Source organism: Arachis ipaensis, chromosome B6, assembly GCF_059453495.1.
Source record: "Arachis ipaensis isolate K30076 ecotype BB chromosome B6, ASM5945349v1, whole genome shotgun sequence".
In the NCBI taxonomy this organism is placed as follows: Eukaryota; Viridiplantae; Streptophyta; class Magnoliopsida; order Fabales; family Fabaceae; genus Arachis; species Arachis ipaensis.
This window is the reverse complement of record NC_142441.1, coordinates 147,723,932-147,742,532: the sequence shown is the minus strand read 5'-3', so window position 1 is coordinate 147,742,532 and position 18,601 is coordinate 147,723,932. Positions and strand designations below refer to the sequence as shown.

Here is an 18,601-nt window from a genome sequence, read left to right as displayed (position 1 = left end):
TAAAATTAAGTGTACATGAATTTTTACCTTTTTTATTATATATTTTGTAAATAGAACAAAGAAAAAATATAAAAAAAATTAAAAAATTAGAAATTACATTATATTTTTTCAATTAAAAAATATAGAATTTATTTTTATTTATTGACTAATGATATATTCTTAAATAGAGTGCATATTAGCAAAAAATTAGTTATTAACCTGTTAAACTGTAAAATACGTTAGACAATTAAAAAAATATTTTAATTAAAATATTTACTTTAAGAAAGAAATTATAATGTATGCTAACATTATAATTAAAAGTATAATTTTACATCAATAAAAATAACTTATTTTTAAATTTATTACTTTAAAAGTCATTAACATATATAAATTTAATTAGATAATTTTATAAAATTCATTATGTTATGTTGTTAATGCATCAAAAAAAAAATTTTTTTTTCTAAAAAGTTTTCATGCCTATTAAAACATTTTATATACTACACATACATAACAATTGGGTTGTGAAATTTTTAACTAGGGTAGTGAAAGTTAATTTCTAAATATAAAAATAAAAAATATTTTAATATTTTAATTGTAGGAATAATGCATTAAATCTAAAAATATATGACTAGATGAATATATAGAAAGTACAACTAGAGCAAATTATTGTGGTAAAATAATGTAATAAGAAAGGACATTAATTACATAAAAAATATTAATTAAATTAAGTGAATTTTACTTACTGTAAATCTAGGAAGCCAGTATTTTTATTAAAATTTGGCCAACACTTAATTAATAAAAAAAAATAATCTCATACCATTAAAAATACTAATAATAATTAATTAATGGCTATAAATCACAAAACCTGTTGTCGTTAACAGTCCTCTTTTACTTATATATTACATAAGAATTATGATAGGTGTACCTCAAACTGCCGTAATTAAATTGATAGTGTCTCCTCTTATAAAGTGGGTGAAAAAAATATATATTTGCATAATCATTGTAACAAATAAAAATGTTACTATCTAGCTATACTTCATTTTTTACATTGGTGGGGACAAGTTCTAAGGTTTCTTCATCCACATTGCCATCACTACTCACATTCTCTCCGGAAAGTTCAGAAGGGAGCAACCCCTCAGATTGACCTTTCTTAGGTACAAGGAAAACAAAAGCTAGTGTCCCAAATCTAAGCAAGTCTCTTATAAACACAGCGAACCATAGGTTAGTGAAATCAGTCCTAGAGACATTAACCGCATGAAGAAGCAACCCTCCACCCCATTTGGAAATTAACCCACCAATGCTATCAATGCACATTAACAATGCAAAAAATGTGCCTTCAATTCCCAAAGGGCACAATTGTGTGCTTAGAACCAACATGGGCATCCACTTAATTTTGCCTGTGATTCTTGTGCATGATTCTTCTATGATCACAAAGATGTAATCAGGGATTCCAACTTTTAGGTTCCAACGGAGGATGAAGAATAGGTCTATTACCCCAGAAATCGTATATAGGAGTTGTGCATAGAATATTAAGGTTCTAAATGGGTAGTCTTTTAGAGCCTTGTGGTAGATCATGACACCAAGTATTGAAGCAAATGCACCTACTGCATATATCTCTCCAACAAACTCCTGCATATAAAACAATCTTGTAAGAAAATAGTATTATCTTGCAGAAAATTGCTTTTCCTGTGCTATCAAGTTAATTTACATCTTTCATGATTATTGATTATTATAATTATTGAAGCTTAAATTTTTTATAATTAGAAATAATAGTTACTCCCAAAAATAAGAAAAGGAAAACAGTCGTAATATGTGCACATATATAATGAGATACAATGTTAAATGGAATGTGAGTTTAATTTAAATAAAATTTATATTCTATTTAATGGTAAATAAAGTGCAAATCGGAATAACATTTGATATAATGGTAACCTTAGAGAATGCAGGGCCGGCTTTTGGATCAGTATACCAGTAAAAATGTCCCTCATGAGTGGTTACACTAAGAGCCAAGGAGAGAAAAATGTAGAGAGAAGGCTTCCATACTTGAGGGTGTCTCATTGTTTTGTACATAATTCTAATTTTTGTTCCTACTCCCTCCACTGCCTGCAAAAATGTCTTATTAAGTTATTAGTAAGATCATCTGGCTAGCAAATTAAACATACAATACTAACGGGATTTAGGATGTAATAGATGTCACATTGACATTTTCATTTTTATATCAGTCTATTTCATAAAGAAAAATCTTTTTTTTATAATTGGGTATTTTTGTAGCATTTTTAAATATTAAGAGAATATTTTATCGTTAACAAAAGTAAAGATTATTTTGTCTGGCATTCTAGTAATTTGGAGATTGGGGGAGGGAGGGTGTTAATAGTTTACCCTAACAAACAAAACTAGGATAAAACACCTTCATAGACCAAAGGGAGATGGATTTTACGTGAATCTCCAAATCAAAATTTGTTACGTGCATGTCACAGAGCATATTTTTATATAAATCGAATTGATGCAACTCGATCTAGGCATACAAGTAATAAATCAAATTGATCAAATTTGAATTACTAACTATAAGGGTAAAATCGAATTGATATGATTCGATTTAGCATGCATATATACAATTTGAAGCGGTTAAATTCGATTTAAGGAAAAGTCTAGGGGCCAGCAATTTTATTGAATTTTGGCCAGCATGTAACCAGCAGAGAAAAGTGAGTCATTAGATGAAATCTCACACCATTAAATTATCATTGATGACTATTTGATGGCTACCAATCACAAAAGTTGCTGGTCCCCTAGCATTACTCTTCGATTTATGTGCAAAATGCACGAATGAAATTCAATTTACTGTATTTTGAATTTTTGATACACTAACAATTATATTTATATGGAGTTAATGTTAAATCGAATTCAATTAGTTCGATAACGCGAGTCTATGAAAAAAATGCATTTTATAAAGTTTAAAAAAATTTTATTATGTATAGATTAGTAATGAATACATTACAAATTTTTATGGTACTCATCATAACAATTTTAAATTAAATATTTTTATAAAATTTTAAAAAATGTTATCATGAATACTATAAAAATTTGTAATGTACTCATTACTAATTTATACTATAATAAAAAATTTTAAAATTTATAAAATGCAATTTTTTTTCATAGAGTCGCATTATCGAACTAATTGAATTTGATGAGTGCTAGGGACTAGCACTTTTGTTAAATTCTGACCAACACTTAACCATCAAAAGGAAATTAAATGATTCTACACTATTAGATGCAATCACACACTACTAAAAACATCATTGATAACTAATTGATGGCTAAAAACCCTAAAATTTACTGGCTCCTAGACTTTCTCGAATTTGATTTAGCATTGACTCTATATAAATATAAGGCTGCATCTACGGTGCCTGTGGCTATGGTGGCAAGTAGAGTGTTCTTTAGTGTGGTTAAGTTGTCTTGGCAAGATTAAGCACGGTCAAATTTTGTTGTTTTACCGTAGAGATACGATAGCTATTAGGTGATATGCCAAGGTTAGAAATGTCAAATCATGCGACCTGTGCATAACAGATAGCAAAAGCAACGCCGGATCGCAGTTTCTTCATCAACCAGATGAGCATCTCTACGAAGACATTCAGCAAGGACAAAGACCGCAAGAGAGGACGGAGGATTTCAGTGGTAACAGCAGCCGACATAGCACACGTAGTAATGGAAATCCATGAAGCGCCTATGTCGAAGCACGTTCGGCGGGAGGGAGTCAAGTCACCATGGATGCACACCAATGGTCTGCTCCCACGTAAAGATCCGTTAAGAGGAAGCTAGAGATCAAAATGTGTTACAGTATTGGAGGGTTATCGTTTGGATACCGGGTCGGGGTGTTCAGGTTATGATTGGTTTCTAGTCTGGGTCGGATTTTGGCCAAAGCCTTGTCCAAAAAAAAAAGTGTTGCAGGTAGCCATGGTTAAACGGTTGAGGGTGTCACGTCCAAAAAAAAAAAAAAAAAAAAAAAACGGTTGAGGGTGTAACAGTAAGTTGTATAAGATTTCTATTTCTTTTTAATTTTTCTAACATAAATTTGTATTATTTAAAAATTTATCAACCACCAAATATTTACCGTCCCTGCTTAGTGTTCGTGATTAACAATATAGAAGTTAAAGAAAAGAAAATCCTTTTTGTTTACGTGTAAAGAAATAATTGTAGCAACTAGCATAGACATCATAGCCACAGCAAATTTGTGGCCACCACAGATCGCACCTAGATATAATTGTTGATTTGTTGGGTATTAAAATACAGGATTCGATTTATGCAATTAGTACATTTTTGCACATAAATCGAATTTGATAGGATCAATTTATCTTAAAGCAAATTTACATCATGTTAAATTAAATTGTCAATTTGATTTACTCTTATTGCTAGTAATTCAAATTTAATCAATTCGATTTACTATTTATACGCCTAAATCGAATTACATCAATTCAATTTATATAAAAATATATTCTGAAATATGCACGTAACGAATTTTGATTTAGAAAATTTACGTAAAATCCATGTCTTTTTGGTTTATGGAGGTGTTTTACCTAAAAAACTATGAAATTTGACTGATGCACATTTTAAATTAAACGCACGGCAACTTCCGGTCCAATTAATTCTAATTAATTATTAAGAGATGATTTAATGATATATATATTAAATTATTTTTTTTTTAGAGATATTAGTTAAAATATTATTCATCTTTTACGAATTACTTATGTATATATATTTTTTAAAAGTTAAATTGTCAATATCATAATTTTTTAGGTTCTATTGAAGAATAAAAAATAATAAAAATAACAGAATTTGATTTTTTATTTTTATTTTTTATTTTAAAATAAAAATATTAAAACTAAAAATAAAAAATGAAAACTAAGCCAATCCTAAACATGTGCATCCTACTCTTGATAATCTCTCTCAGCATATAACACGAAAAAGGAGAGGCCTCCTTCACAGCAAAGGTATATTATGGTCTAAGCTCCTTAAATTAAATTTCAGAAAAATGTAAAGGAAATTAAATTTTATTGGAGAAAATTTAGACATAAAACAAATAAAAATATGGTATCTAACGCAACTGGACCTTTTGTGATCTATCAATTATAACAACCAGAACGTTAATTATTTTAGAGAAAACGATAAATAGATTTTTAGTCTTTTATCTTAAAAAGTAAATAAGTTATTGATTAATTAAAAAATACAAAAATATATTTTTTTAAAATATGAACGTCTAAATCTTTTTAAAAAATTTAAATATTTTGTATTTTAAAAAATAAAATATATTTTTTATATTTTAACCACTACATGTGTTTGCGAATAAAAAATTGAAAAAGCTATTTGTGCTCTTCTCGTATTTGTGCCATCATGAATTAACAATTTTAGGACAAAGCAAGCTAAATTTTTGGGAGGTCGAAAGGAGAAAACGTGGTCAAACCTGCTTCTTTTCATTATGCAAGGCATCTGTTCTGCGTTCATAAATCACGAATCCCAGCAAAATTGTTAAAGCTGGAGGAACCGCCACAATACCCAGTGATCCCTACAATATATACACAAGTAGAAGATATAGGGAAATGCTAATTATACAATTTTTTAAAAAAAGCAACAACCAATAATAGTATTAATTTAATTCCGATAAAAAATAATTATTTTTTTATATTTATTGTGTAAATTATAAATAGTTAAAAAAACAAATATAATTGTTAGATAATTCATATGAAAAATTAAATCTAATTACATTTTAAAAAAATTAATTGCCCTCATATGAAAAACAAAAACAGACTCCATAAAAATCAATCAGGACTTTTTAATTGTAATTATTAGTTGTTCCCTTTTTAACTTTATAATTAACATTATCCTACCAAATATTCATTCGTTAGGGTATGTTCATACAAATACAAAATATTTAGATCTAGCTTCGTTCATTTGTCAAAATCGATGGCTCCTTTGGCGAAACAGTCAAACAGGTGCCAATAATGGTTTTTGGCAATTGAAGATGATCAATAGTTTTTGTATCTGCATTTTGGTTACACTTCTTAGCTTGTAACATATTTAACCCCCAAAGAGCGATCATACCAGCACTAATGCACTGGATCCTATCAGAACTCCGCAGTTAAGCGTGCTTGAGCGGAAACCGGTACAAGTGTGAAATTGTGAATCTAACAATATCTGTGAGGATGAGTGACCGAGAGATTGAAAGGGGGGGAAACACAAGTGGGGGTGGGATACGGGGCTCCTATTCACGATTGAAGGATCCGAGAATCTGGAATAGAGAGGAATATCATCGGTTGGAGAAGGATTCTTTTTCTGTGTTTGTGGATAATCTGCCGGAGGATGTATCCAGGAGAGAGTTGTTCCAGCTATTCTGTTGGACGGGGAGGATTAACGATGTCTATCTCAGCAGGAAACAAAAGGGTGCAATGCTGTACCTATTTGCCTTTGTTCGATATACAACAAAAGGGGGTGCTCTGAAGGCTATAGCAGAGATGAACCAATTCAGGCTACGTGGTAGAATTATTTCTGTGAGGGAAGCCAAGTATCGTAGGAATTGGCAGGCGGGGGACAAACAGGTGAATGTGGCATCTCGACGGATAGCGGAACGGAGGCCAGGGTTTATTCCTAAGCCTCATGAGGAGGTTGTTAATCCTGTGGCAGAAGAAACACAAGAAGGTGGCAGACTGCATGTTCAGCAGAGCAATGGATGCAAGAAAAGGGTCGAAATACCTATTGAAGCAGAGAATATGAACTGGTTGGTAAGGAGCTTAGTGGGCTATACACTGAAGCCTATGGCACTCCGGTCTTTGACTAGAGTCATCCGTACCAACTGGCATCATGTAGAGGACGTGAGGGAGATCGGGGAGACTAAAGTGTTAGTAACGTTCGACACTGTGGAGCATGCTGATGAGGCGTATACCTTTAAATTGGATACTATGCTGCAAGTTTTTCATCGGATCCGGCGATGGGATGAGTCGGAACGATGTGTGTCTCGTAAAGTGTGGTTGGAATGTTATGGAATGCCTCTTCATGTCTGGTCACTAGAATCATTTAAAGCGGTAGGAAGATTATGGGGAGAAGTTCTTCACTATGATGTTCCAGAAGGAGAAGGGGTTTCTTTTAGGGTGGGAAAATTTCAAGTTGTTACTGGCGAAATGGATGACATTAGGGAGTAGGTCAATATTGCTATTGGGAATAAGGAGTTTACTGTGTTTGTTAAAGAGGTGAGGTTGGAGGCTGTTGGGACTAAGGGTTTGTTGGAGAGGATAACAGACCAGGGTGAGAGGGACGATGACGGTTACTGTGAAAATAGACAGGCAAAGACGGTGGTGCATTGGGATCCGGCGGCAGACCTGATAACCGGTAGTTTGCCGGAGGGAGACTGTGGGAAGGATAGAATAGTAATTCCGGAGGTGTTATTCAATGATGTGAACGTTAAGTTTTCGAATTTCAAAAATCTTGGTGATGCAACGGATTCAGTGAGTTGTACACAGAATCAAGGTAAGGCAGTTACGGAGGGATCTGGTAGTGATGAGGAAGATTCTGAGAAAACGGTTACACAGGGGATGTATACTGAGGAAGGAAGGGAGCCGGGAGTGAATGTTATACCAAACGGGTCATTTAGTTTGGGCCAGCTATTATCAAAAGAAAAGGTGTGCTGCATAGGAGAGCATGAGTTGGGCCTAAGTCATCTAAACCCAATAACTATGAAGCAGGGATGTGGGCCATGCGGTATTCAGGATGTGGGATTGGATTTGGGGAACGCAATTGGGCCTGGGATAGGCTGGCTAGTGGCAAACCGGGTCACTGGAACCCTAACCCATGTGCAGCGAGAGCGGGCAGGGGTTGATGGGAGGAGTGCGATTGAGTCTCTGGCTCCGATTGGGCGTGAAATCCGAGTACCGGTGCTCACCTGTGGGAGAAATGGAGAAGACGACGCAGGGGCAAGGAAGATGAGTCCGGCTCTGACGCTTGCCGTATCGGGCGAAGCTGTAGCTGAGCTCCACGGCGTAACAGTACAGGGGTCGGGTGGGGGCATGGTTGGTGGTTGCGGGACGGTGACAGGGGCAGGGAAGAGCGCGGTCGATGCAGAAGCAGGGGCTATTCATGGAGGTTCTGCTGCAGGGGCCCTGCCGCTGGCTGTATCCCGCGAAGCTGTGGCTGAGCTCCATGGCGGAACATTCCAGGGGTCGGGTGGGGGCATGGCTGGTGGTTGCGGGACGGTGACAGGGGTGGGGAAGAGTGCAGTCGTTGCAGAAGTAAGGGCTCATTATGAAGATTCTGATGCAGAGGCCCTGACGCTGGCTGTATCGCGCGTCGCGGAGGTTGAGATACACGACGTAACAGCTCAGGGGTCGGGTGAGGGCATGGATGGTGGTTGCGGGACGGTGATAAGGGCGGGGAAGCGAGCGATCGAAGCAGGGGCAGGGGCTCTTCATGAAGGTTCTGCTGCAGGGAGTGAGTCGATGCACGGGGACCGGTTGGGGGTGTCTGAGAAGTTCTTGGAGACAACTCGTGAAGCAAAAATGGGTATACATGGGCTGAATATTGATGAGGGGGAAATTGGGAATGGGGTGGTCATGGAAGCAGATGAAGGAAAGTCCAGAGAGAGAGAGGACGACATAATTTTTAAGGAAGCACAACTCAAGGAATCGGAGGTTACATGGAATCTGGCAGTGGAATCAAGCGTTGAGTTATATGATGAAGATGTGGATATTATGAGTATTTTACAAGCTGAGAATGCAAAGATAGCGGAGAAACGGAAGTTGGCGAAACAAAAAGAAAAGGCAAGAAGGAGTCGTCCAAAGAACAAATGTAAGGTGAGAAATAATTTGGTTAAATGATTGTGAGTTGTTGGAATATTAGGGGTTTGGGGGGAGACGGAAAACTGAGCATGTTAAAAACATTAAAGAAGAAATATAATGTGAACATGTTAGGCTTAATTGAAACAAAAAAGGAGGTTATTTTGAAATATGATGTTGCCAGGATATGGGGAAGTAGTACTGTAGGATGGGAGTTTGTGGAATCTGTTGGGGCAGCTGGTGGGCTTCTGTTGATGTGGGATGATATGATGTTTCAAAAAAGTAATTGTTATAAAGGGGAGAGGTGGTTGTGCGTTGAAGGTGTGTTAACAAAAAATAACTTCCAGTGTGCCTATTGTTTGGTGTACGGGGCACATGGGAGGGAAGAAAAGCGGGTGGTATGGGAGGAATTGAGTTATATTGCGGGTTTGTGCCAGGTTCCTTTCTGTTTGTTGGGAGACTTTAATGAGATTTTACAAGTGGAGGATCGCAAAAGGGGGATGAGTTTGTCAGTCTCGGCGGAAGAGTTTAAAAGTTGGGTTCAAGACATGCAGCTAGTGGATTTACCCCTTACTGATAGGAAGTACACATGGTTCAGGGGTCAGTCTTGTAGCAGAATAGATAGGGTGATGGTTAGTATTGAATGAGTGGAAGAATTCTCTGACATTAGGCTGAGAGGTGGTCCAAGGGGCTTGTCCGATCATTGCCCGTTAATTGTGGATGATACACGGGTAAGAGAGGGTCCTCGACCGTTTAGGAGTTTGGATTCCTGGTTTACACATGAGGGTTTTCTACTGACAGTAAAGAATGAATGGCGAAAATTGGGAGGTACTCCGTTCCTTGGTAAACTGAAGGCCTTGACGACACCTTTGAGACAATGGCATAAGGATAATTTTGGTGATATGGATAATAGGATTATGAAGTTTGAGGATGAGATAAGGAAACTGGATGATCAGGTTAGTGAAGGAATCTATGATAATACAACGGAGGCTAGACGGAAGGCGTTGGTGAGATTTTGTGGAAAGTGGTACGTTAGGAAGGAAATCCATTGGAAGCAGTTGTCTCGGTCCAAACATGTTAGGGATATGGACAGGAATACCCGGTATTTTCACAACATTGCCTCAGCTAGGAGGCGAAATAACAGGATTGATACTCTGATGATCCATGGGAGACTTGTAAGGAATCAAGTAAGGATAAAGCATGCAATAAGGGGTTTCTACAAGGAGTTGTATCGGCAGGAGCCTGCTCCTAGGATTGGTGTACGGGATGGGTTGTTGAAGCAAATTGGTAGGGATGAGGCAGACGCCTTGGAGGTCATCCCTTCTGTGGAGGAAATCAGGAAGGCAGTTTGGGATTGTGAGTCTTCTAAGGCCCCGGGTAGTGATGGGTATAACATGAATTTCATTAAGAATTGCTGGGAAGAGATTGGTCAGGAGTTCACGGAGGCAGTCATGGATTTCTTCCAAAGGGCTAAGCTACCTACAGATGTAAATCTAACTTGGGTGACGCTAGCCCCAAAGTTTGTGGGGGCTAAAGAGATTAAGGATTTCCGTCCGATTAGCTTAGTGGGATGTGTGTATAAGGTGGTTTCAAATGTGTTAGTGAGAAGAATGAGAGCGGTTATGCCAGGTTTGGTGGGTGAGACTCAGACTGCATTTGTGAAAGGCAGAAAGATTCACGACGGTGCCCTCATCGCCTGTGAGACGGTCCATTGGCTGAAGTCACGAAGAAAGAAAGCGGCAATTATAAAGTTGGATTTTCATAAAGCTTATGATAGAGTCAGATGGAGCTTCGTGGATATAGTGTTAGAGAAAATGGGTTTTGGACAGCGTTGGAGGTTGTGGGTCAAGGAGTGTCTTACTACGGCCACTATGTTTGTACTGGTAAATGGGTCGCCATCCAAGCCGTTTAAAATGGAGCGAGGTCTCCGACAAGGGGATCCCCTCTCTCCATTTCTGTTTGTGCTAGTAGTGGATGTGTTGCATCGGATGCTGGGAGAAGCTATCAGGAATGGCCGCATTGATCCGCTGCTAGTTGGGGGAAAGAATATCGCATTGTCGCATTTACAATTTGCGGATGATACGATATTGTTTTGTCCCCCGGTGACAGAGACGATTGTGAACTACAAGAGACTGCTGCAGTGTTTTGAGTTGATGTCGGGGTTGAGCATCAATTTTGATAAATCAAATCTGATATCGGTGAATTGTGAGCAGGAGTGGATAGATCATGCGTGTGGTATATTGGGGTGCCAGCAAGCAGTATTACCAGTTAGGTATCTCGGAATTTCCTTGGGAGCAAATCCGCATATGGTGAAGACTTGGAAACCGGTAATAGATAAGGTGGAAGAGAAACTCAGCCTGTGGAAAGCAAAAGTATTAAACAAAGCGGGTAAGCTCGTGCTCATTAAATCAGTGCTAAATAGCCTTCCAATATATTACCTTAGTCTGTACAAAATGCCAAAGGTGGTTGCGGATAAGCTGATATCCTTGCAAAGGAGATTTATGTGGTGTAAGGGGGATGGTAAGGAGGGTATCCCGTTAGTTAAGTGGGAACTGGTTCAGGCGCCGAAAAAAGTTGGGGGCTTGGGGATTGGGGATGCAGTAATTCGAAACACAGCACTCCTGTTTAAGTGGTGGTGGAGATTCTCAAAGGAGGAGTGCCCCTTGTGGAAAAAGATTGTCTGCTCGTGTAACAACCTGAACCCGGATATAATGCTAGTAAATCAGCAGCTACCGGTTAAAGGAGGGCCTTGGAAAGACATTTGCCATTTGAATATTATAGAGCAGCGAATAAAAGACAAAATGCTGACTGGCATGGCGATGGAGGTAGGTAATGGAAGGAGCACTATGTTTTGGGAGGATAACTGGTTGCACGGTGGACCCTTGAAACTGGCGTTTCCAAGACTCTATTCTATTTCAAACCAACAAGGAGCTATGATAGGGAATTGTGGGTTTTGGAATGGACTTGAGTGGATATGGAATTTCCAGTGGAGAAGGGAGTTGTTTCAATGGGAGATGGATCTTCTTGGCCAGTTTCATGAGAGGTTAATGCCGGTGAAGTTGGCAGCTGATGCAGAGGATAAGCTGGTATGGAAGTTTGAGAGTAAAGGGGTATTTTCTACCAGATCTGTTGTACAGATACTTCAATCCGAGACTCTGTCAGATGAGATAACGAGCTACAGCTTTACAAGTTCAGTCTGGCGAGGAGTGGTGCCTTCGAGAATTGAGCTATTTGGATGGTTCGTGCTGGTTGGTCGAGTGAATACCAAAGAGAGATTGAGTAGGCTAGGTGTTATTATGCCCAATGATAATATCTGTGTTCTTTGTAAGAAGGAGATAGAATCGGTCAAACATTTGTTTCTTCTATGTGACCTCACATGGCAGGTGTGGTGCAGTTGGCTGAGGAGATTTGGGGAGGATTGGGCTATTCCTGGTACCATTAGGGAACTGTTTGAGAGTTGGACTGGTAGGCATAAGCAAAAACAGGAGCAGAAAAGGTGGCTTATTGGGTTTTTCACTGTGATCTGGAATGTCTGGGTGGAACGTAATGCGAGGATATTCAATAATAAAGAAGCAGGTGTTGACATAGTAATAAAGCGGACATTTCTGAGCTACGAAGAATGGACTGATAGTGATCCTTTTGATAGTTGACAGGAATTGTATAATTCTATGTAGCACTTGTTATTAAAGTTCATTGTTCCACTATTCTGTGTTGAGCTTATTTTGTTTAAAAAAAAAAAAGGTGCCAATAATGGTATTTAAAATATTTATTTTGTCAAATTCAAATGACTTTTTAGTATTTTCTAATAAATAAAATTTGATAAGTTTTACTTTACCTGAGGTCCAAGATGATGAACAAAAAAACCACTAGAAACGAAGCCAACGAGAGCACCAAAAGAAGAACAAAACGAACACAAACTCTGCAAATCAGGCGCCAGAGATCTCACTTCAATGCTATTCCTCGCGATACATGCGTCAATCGTGACCTCAGCAATCGCCATTGACGCTGAAACCCCTACGAAGCAAGCCAGCGCCGCTCCCGCCGCCATCTCCCCTTTCGCCGCCAGCACCATCCCCGAAACCGTACCGATCACTCCAGCGCCGATGAAGTATGGTCGCCGCCGGTATCCTCTGATCGGAAAAGCATCGGTGAGGATTCCCCATAGGGGTTTGAATACCTGTTATGAATACGACGGAAAATAATTATAGAATATTTTATTGGCGTAGAATCTAGAATTTTATACAATCGTTCGTAGGACAGTACCCATGGGATGAAGTAGATTCCGGCGAAGATTTGGACGAGTGAGGGTTGGAGCTTCTGGATGTCTTTCCAGTAGTAGTCGGCGGCGACGCGGAAGAAGGAGCCGGTGAAGCCTTGTTGGAGGCCGTGGATGAGGAAGATTCCGAGGATGAAGGTTGGGTTTAGCTGGGTTGAGAGGTTTTGGAGCCATTGAAATGGTTGAGTTATGGTTTGAAGGATAACGGTTTTGTTATGTTTGGGTTTTGTTGTGAAGAAATGGGTGTTGGGAGGAGGAGGGTCATTGTTTTGGCTTTGCTCATGGTTTGTTTGAGTAGTAATTGATGACATGGTTTGGTTTTAGGAGTGGGAGTCTGAGAGTCAATGTTTATGTTATTGCTTTGCTTGCTTGCTTATATTGAAGGTTGATTGGGACTTTGAGACTTCCGAGTGTGTTTCAGTCAAAGTCTCCGGATCTGGTTATATAGTATTTGCATTTATATTATTTGTTTGCCAAAATAGTAATTTGTAGAGTTTTCAATAAGGGAGATCTTGTCTGGTGAAATTTCTTTGTTTATTGTCTAATTATTTTATTTTATTTTTTAGGGGTATCCACAGCCAATACAAATATACAATAGCTCGCCATACCATCACACTATCATGCTTTTGATTTGAAATCCCAACATTATTTTAATTGAAAGACCAAGTAATGAAGCACCAAACCATTTTTCTTTTTTCTCTTTTCAAATGGATTAGACAATTCTTAATTCTATGTATTACAATATCACAAATTCACCCAAGAGTTTTTATTCACTACTTCGTCTCGTCAAATTTTAAAACATGAGTGCAGCACATTAAATTTTAAAAGACGCCGTGATTTACCACTTCAACTAAAGTTCCAAGCTTCCAGTTGCATTGTTTTTGTCTAATTGTTTGATGATATTGCAAGGGCTGCTATGCCTTGCCTTGTTTCTTCTTTGGGCTCAGGCCCTCTTTCCACACTAAAAAGATAGCATTTTTGTTGTATGTCCGAAAAAAATTGACTTAATTTATGGGATTGGTACATTTGTGGCTAAATCATGTATAATCCATTAGGATTAAAATAAAAAAAAAAAAACCCATGAAATGATTTTAAAAAATTTGAAACTTTTTATTCCCATACTGATCTCATATTTACCTCCTAATCAAGAGATAACAAGATCAGTAAAAGTTCTCATACCAAAGATTTCTTTCGAGGAAAAATAAAAGAAGCAAATCTATACCCATTTCTATTACCAGTTTATTTATTTTCATTTGCTAGTAACATGTAACTTGACTTCTCTATATTGGTAATCACATTAGTAAAGTCAACAAAACTAAAATTTGATTGATAATAATAGAAATTATTCATCGTCTGTAACATGAGAGTATTGCTCGGCTCTTGCTCCTACGTGTACTCATCCTGTGTCTCTTGATTCCAACTCATGCAGCAAGTAACCTCTGGATATCCTTCTGAAGAATGTTAAAAAAAAAAAAGGGGTAAGCCTTTTTCTAAGAGCTTTTAGTATAATAATAGCACATGTTTGTGACATCCTTAAACATGTTTGCACGAATATATGGAGAAAAGTTTCTTTGGACTGCAAATAAATCTCAAAATACTGTGCCTATAAGAGAAGATATCCAAGGTGGTGGAACTTTGGGTCCGATGAGTAACAGTGTCTATGCCTCACTTGGCATTCTAGTATTTCATCAGAAGTTGTCGCGACAATTATTTACATATCGACATGTCAACCAAAATATAAAAAGCAAGAGTGGTAGACATCAAAATTATGAAAGGGATGAGAGCATTCTAATTCTTTGAACTTTAACACAGAGAAAAGTGAAAATTGATCCCTAAACTTTATTGATATTGAGTTGCACATTCAAAAAACTTCCCGGGTCGATTTGCACATGACCTAATGTTCGGGGTATAATATAGTTATTTTGACTAAAATTCACACTCAAAAGTTTAATGGTTCAACTTTACTTATAAATTGTAGGGCCTAAAGTGCACATAGCCTGTATTCTAAGGGGGTAAGTGCCATTTTCGCCTTTCCCTTGATGAAATCTAATCCAATTTACAAGAATCCGTTCATTCACAATATTCCTGGGTCAAAGTTCTGCACATTCTTCCTCTCTTATCCTGATATCACACTGATATCTGTCTTAAGGTTTGAATAATACACACTATTAGTATTACTTGCCTAATTTAGTGTGGTTTCTATGAAAACAACCATCATGTATGATTAGCCAAGAACTCAAGATTCCTCATTTCAAGTACCAAGCCTTTTTAAGAACTGACAAAATTACGCGTTGGTAAAAGAGGATATTGTCATCATTTGCGGATATGAGCTCATAGTAAGCATCACTAAAATGATGCTATAAGCTATGAACTTCACAGCTAACTATGGTCTCTAACGTCTCTGCTATTGGTCATTAGCATCAATTAAGGAGCACTTTCTGCTGAACACTTCTTCAAAATAGAAACATTGTATGAATGGCTCTCAGTCTTCATTAAAAGACCATCGCTCTTAGTAAAATAACACATTTCCAAGGAATTGTTTATCTTTAACAAACCCAACATAGAAGAAAAAGTGAGCTAGAACCAAATTTCTCCACTGATATGACAAAACCAAACCCAACAGTAATAGATCATATCTCTAAATTAAAATTCGGTACTTCATGGGTAGAATGAAATAGATAATCTCCTCCAGTACGTTTATCCTAAGTTTGAAGATAGTATGTGGAGATTATTATAACACTTAAGTTACAGGAAATGCCACGCGGATGAAATTCAAACTTTAGGATCTGGTAGTGAAGTCTTCCGCATTAAAGTTTCAACTCTGAATTTTAGTGCTAGATATCCCAATTATTTAATGAACATCAAGAACCCTAACCTTTGATCTTACGTACCTTATTAATTAACAAATTCAACATCATTGTAACAACTACAAACTGAATCTCGAGGACCAGGGGAGTGCTTAACATACCTCAATTTGGAAAGGTGAGGTAGTTGGCGGATATCTTTCAACAACTTTACCATTTTTATCAACCAAGAACTTCTCGAAGTTCCACTTGATAAGATCACCTAGAAAGCCTCCAGCATTTGATTTCAGAAACTGGTAAACTGGAACCGTAAATGGTCCATTCACATCAACCTGTTGTACAAAACTTTACTAGGTTGCTTATTCAAATTTAACCGTACTACTGAACGGAGAAAAACAATACCAAACCTTATCGAAAATGGGAAATTCTGCTTTAAATCGAGTGCAAGCAAACTGCTTAATTTCTTGGTTAGATCCAGGCTCCTGCATACCAAACTGATTGCAGGGGAATGCTAGAACCTCCAAACCTGGAAAGAAACTCCATAAGTGGTGTTGATGAGAAAATATATTACTTTTCAAGTACAGTTTAGAGCTGTGTGCAAGAGAAACAATAAGACTTCGATGATGCATAAAGTTGGATTTTAACTTTTTAAGTCACTTTTCAATCTCCTACCTGGAAATTTCATATTCTATTTTTAAAAAAAAAATTAAAGGAAACCACAAAAGTTCTTCAAATATGAAGAGATCAAAGATGCATCCAAGGCCAAATTTACCCATTTTCTACCCATACTAAGTTAGTAATTTTCAATCTCTTACGCCACCTATATTAATAAGTAGCTTAAGATGCACTTGGTATAGATAAGGAAGAATGTAATACATCCCACTTCACTTGGTCATACCTGGCAACAATGTAAGATAAATAATTTGTAAATCTTGTGTTTCTTTCTCTTTTGTGGTCTTAACCACTATCCGCAAATGGTTCTTAAAATATTCCATGGAGTCCTTATTATAGACACATATAGAGGACTACAGCACTTCTATTCTAATTATTTACAATGTTACAACCTCACCCCCCAAAACCGCACCCCACTGTAAATAAAAAATTCCAAAAAGGCAAAGCAGAATGATTTGCAAAGGAACTAGATTTTTTCAGAACAAAAAAATTGCACTGTAGAAACATCAAGTTGAAGTGCAGGGAGCATGACCATTTGATTTGTCATGCTCACCAAGCAAATAACTATCCTCTATGGCTCTATGCATAACATACCTTTATTTTTATATTTCTCATATAAGCGTGCCAGTTCCGAGTAGTTCGATGATGTCAAACCACTGTCATTCAAAGTAATGTTATTCAGTTTAATCAGAACTGTCCAGAAATCATAATTTCAGCTATGGATTTGATATTCATGTTCACATTGAGTAAGATATGGCAAGGAAGAAGCATCCATCAAAAGAGGAAAAATTAGGCCATAGCACAATTAAGATTTGTAGACTAAGGTATCAGTTCGGTATTTCCTACAAACAAATGTGCCTAACAATATGCCTAACACCCTAATAAGGAAAGTTAGTATCTTTAATATCTCTTTAATTTATTGATTATAGACCCCAAAAAAGTCCAATTTTCTTTGTTACACTCGTTTATAAGTAAGGTAAAGCATTTTTCACTAAGGTTAATAACTAGATATGTTTGATGACAGTCCATAGTCCATACCATCTTGAAGCAACATTGACAATCAAGAGAACCTTGCCCTTAAACTTGCTAAGAGGAACATCCTTTTTATCAATATCCTGCACCATGACCATGAAAAACATCCTGTGAGAGAGAGAGAGAGAGAGAACACTAGTAGGATGAGCTAATAGCCTGACACTAGTAAGATAGAATGACAGATTGGTGCTGAACATACCTAAACTTTCATATACCGGAGAAAAAGCTAAAATACTTTTGTCCTAGAGGAAAATATCCAAATTTTTATCCATTGACAATTGGGGCAGTGAAGAGAGAGTCAAAGATACAACTTTCTTATCTTGTTTTATCTTATCTCGGTCTAAGTGTTTCTATATTTTCTTTCTAAAAGCACTTACCAAACAAATTCTAAATGCATCTTAAGAAATTCTTCTAACAAATAACAATTCCTGGCACCCTCCAAGTTAAGCCATCCATATTACTTCCCGCACCAAATTCAAATTCCACAAGTACATAGCTAAAATATAAGATTAACCCCCAAAATCCTTTTCTTATTAACAAAATAGAAAAAAGCACTTTATAATAATCAAATGAAGAGTATGAAGGAATGGAACTTGATACCTTGACTGTAAAATCATATATGGTTTTCTCAGTGGCTGCTCTTGCATTAACTGAAAAAGATCGAGGCTTTACTACAAACCCAGGAAGATTGGATGAGTTCAAAGAAAACCCATTTTGAAAAAACGCTGACTTGGAGGAACCAAAGGAGGAGGGTTTGATAAAGGGAATAGATGGCGAAGAAAAAGAAGAATTTGAATTTGCTGTTCTAGCTTGAGTAGTAGTGAAGAAGGTGGTGGCAGAGAAAGCCATAGAAGAAGCCATTTTTGCAGAGAATTGATGAAGTTGAATAGTTAGTTGTTATTGGTGAGTGTGGGTTTTGATGCGAATGGAAATGAATTTGTGAGTGTGAGACTTGGGGCATTCTCAGTCACTATTATGTTATAGGTTACTTGTGGCTACACGTGAACAACACAAACCCTCTTCTA

The 18,601-nt window shown here is 37.1% G+C and overlaps 2 protein-coding genes across 3 annotated transcripts; both read right to left on the bottom strand.

Annotated features, from left to right (window-relative positions):
- Positions 1-918: 918 nt before the first annotated feature.
- Positions 919-13,543, bottom strand: LOC107605439 (Major facilitator superfamily protein). 2 transcript variants are annotated; one of them, XM_016307321.3, is made up of 5 exons: positions 13,056-13,543; positions 12,628-12,969; positions 5,435-5,536; positions 1,912-2,082; positions 919-1,608 (listed from the first exon to the last, which is right to left on the bottom strand). In XM_016307321.3, exons 1-5 carry the CDS (start codon positions 13,377-13,379, stop codon positions 1,009-1,011), a joined length of 1,539 nt encoding a protein of 512 aa, XP_016162807.1. In that variant the 5' UTR covers positions 13,380-13,543; the 3' UTR covers positions 919-1,008. The 2 variants fall into 2 exon arrangements, with proteins under 2 accessions (XP_016162807.1, XP_016162806.1); XM_016307320.3 differs by having other exon boundaries at positions 1,912-2,094; positions 13,056-13,492.
- A 611-nt stretch (positions 13,544-14,154) lies between these two features.
- LOC107605438 (phospholipid hydroperoxide glutathione peroxidase, chloroplastic) lies at positions 14,155-18,572 on the bottom strand. The gene is made up of 6 exons (XM_016307319.3): positions 18,177-18,572; positions 17,583-17,659; positions 17,139-17,200; positions 16,280-16,398; positions 16,037-16,204; positions 14,155-14,519 (listed from the first exon to the last, which is right to left on the bottom strand). Exons 1-6 carry the CDS (start codon positions 18,435-18,437, stop codon positions 14,490-14,492), a joined length of 717 nt encoding a protein of 238 aa, XP_016162805.1. The 5' UTR covers positions 18,438-18,572; the 3' UTR covers positions 14,155-14,489.
- Between the last annotated feature and the right edge of the window lie 29 nt (positions 18,573-18,601).

Coding starts and splice junctions, on each gene's coding strand:
- LOC107605438 (XM_016307319.3), bottom strand. CDS start 18,437: ATGGCTTCTTCTATGGCTTTCTCTGCCACCACCTTCTTCACTACTACT. Junction 17,201..17,582: donor GTCAATGTTGCTTCAAGATG/GTATGGACTATG, acceptor TTTGAATGACAG/TGGTTTGACATCATCGAACT. Junction 16,399..17,138: donor TGAGAAATATAAAAATAAAG/GTATGTTATGCA, acceptor GTTTCTTTCCAG/GTTTGGAGGTTCTAGCATTC.
- LOC107605439 (XM_016307320.3), bottom strand. CDS start 13,379: ATGTCATCAATTACTACTCAAACAAACCATGAGCAAAGCCAAAACAAT. Junction 12,970..13,055: donor GAATCTACTTCATCCCATGG/GTACTGTCCTAC, acceptor TATTCATAACAG/GTATTCAAACCCCTATGGGG. Junction 1,609..1,911: donor CCGGCCCTGCATTCTCTAAG/GTTACCATTATA, acceptor TTTTATATGCAG/GAGTTTGTTGGAGAGATATA.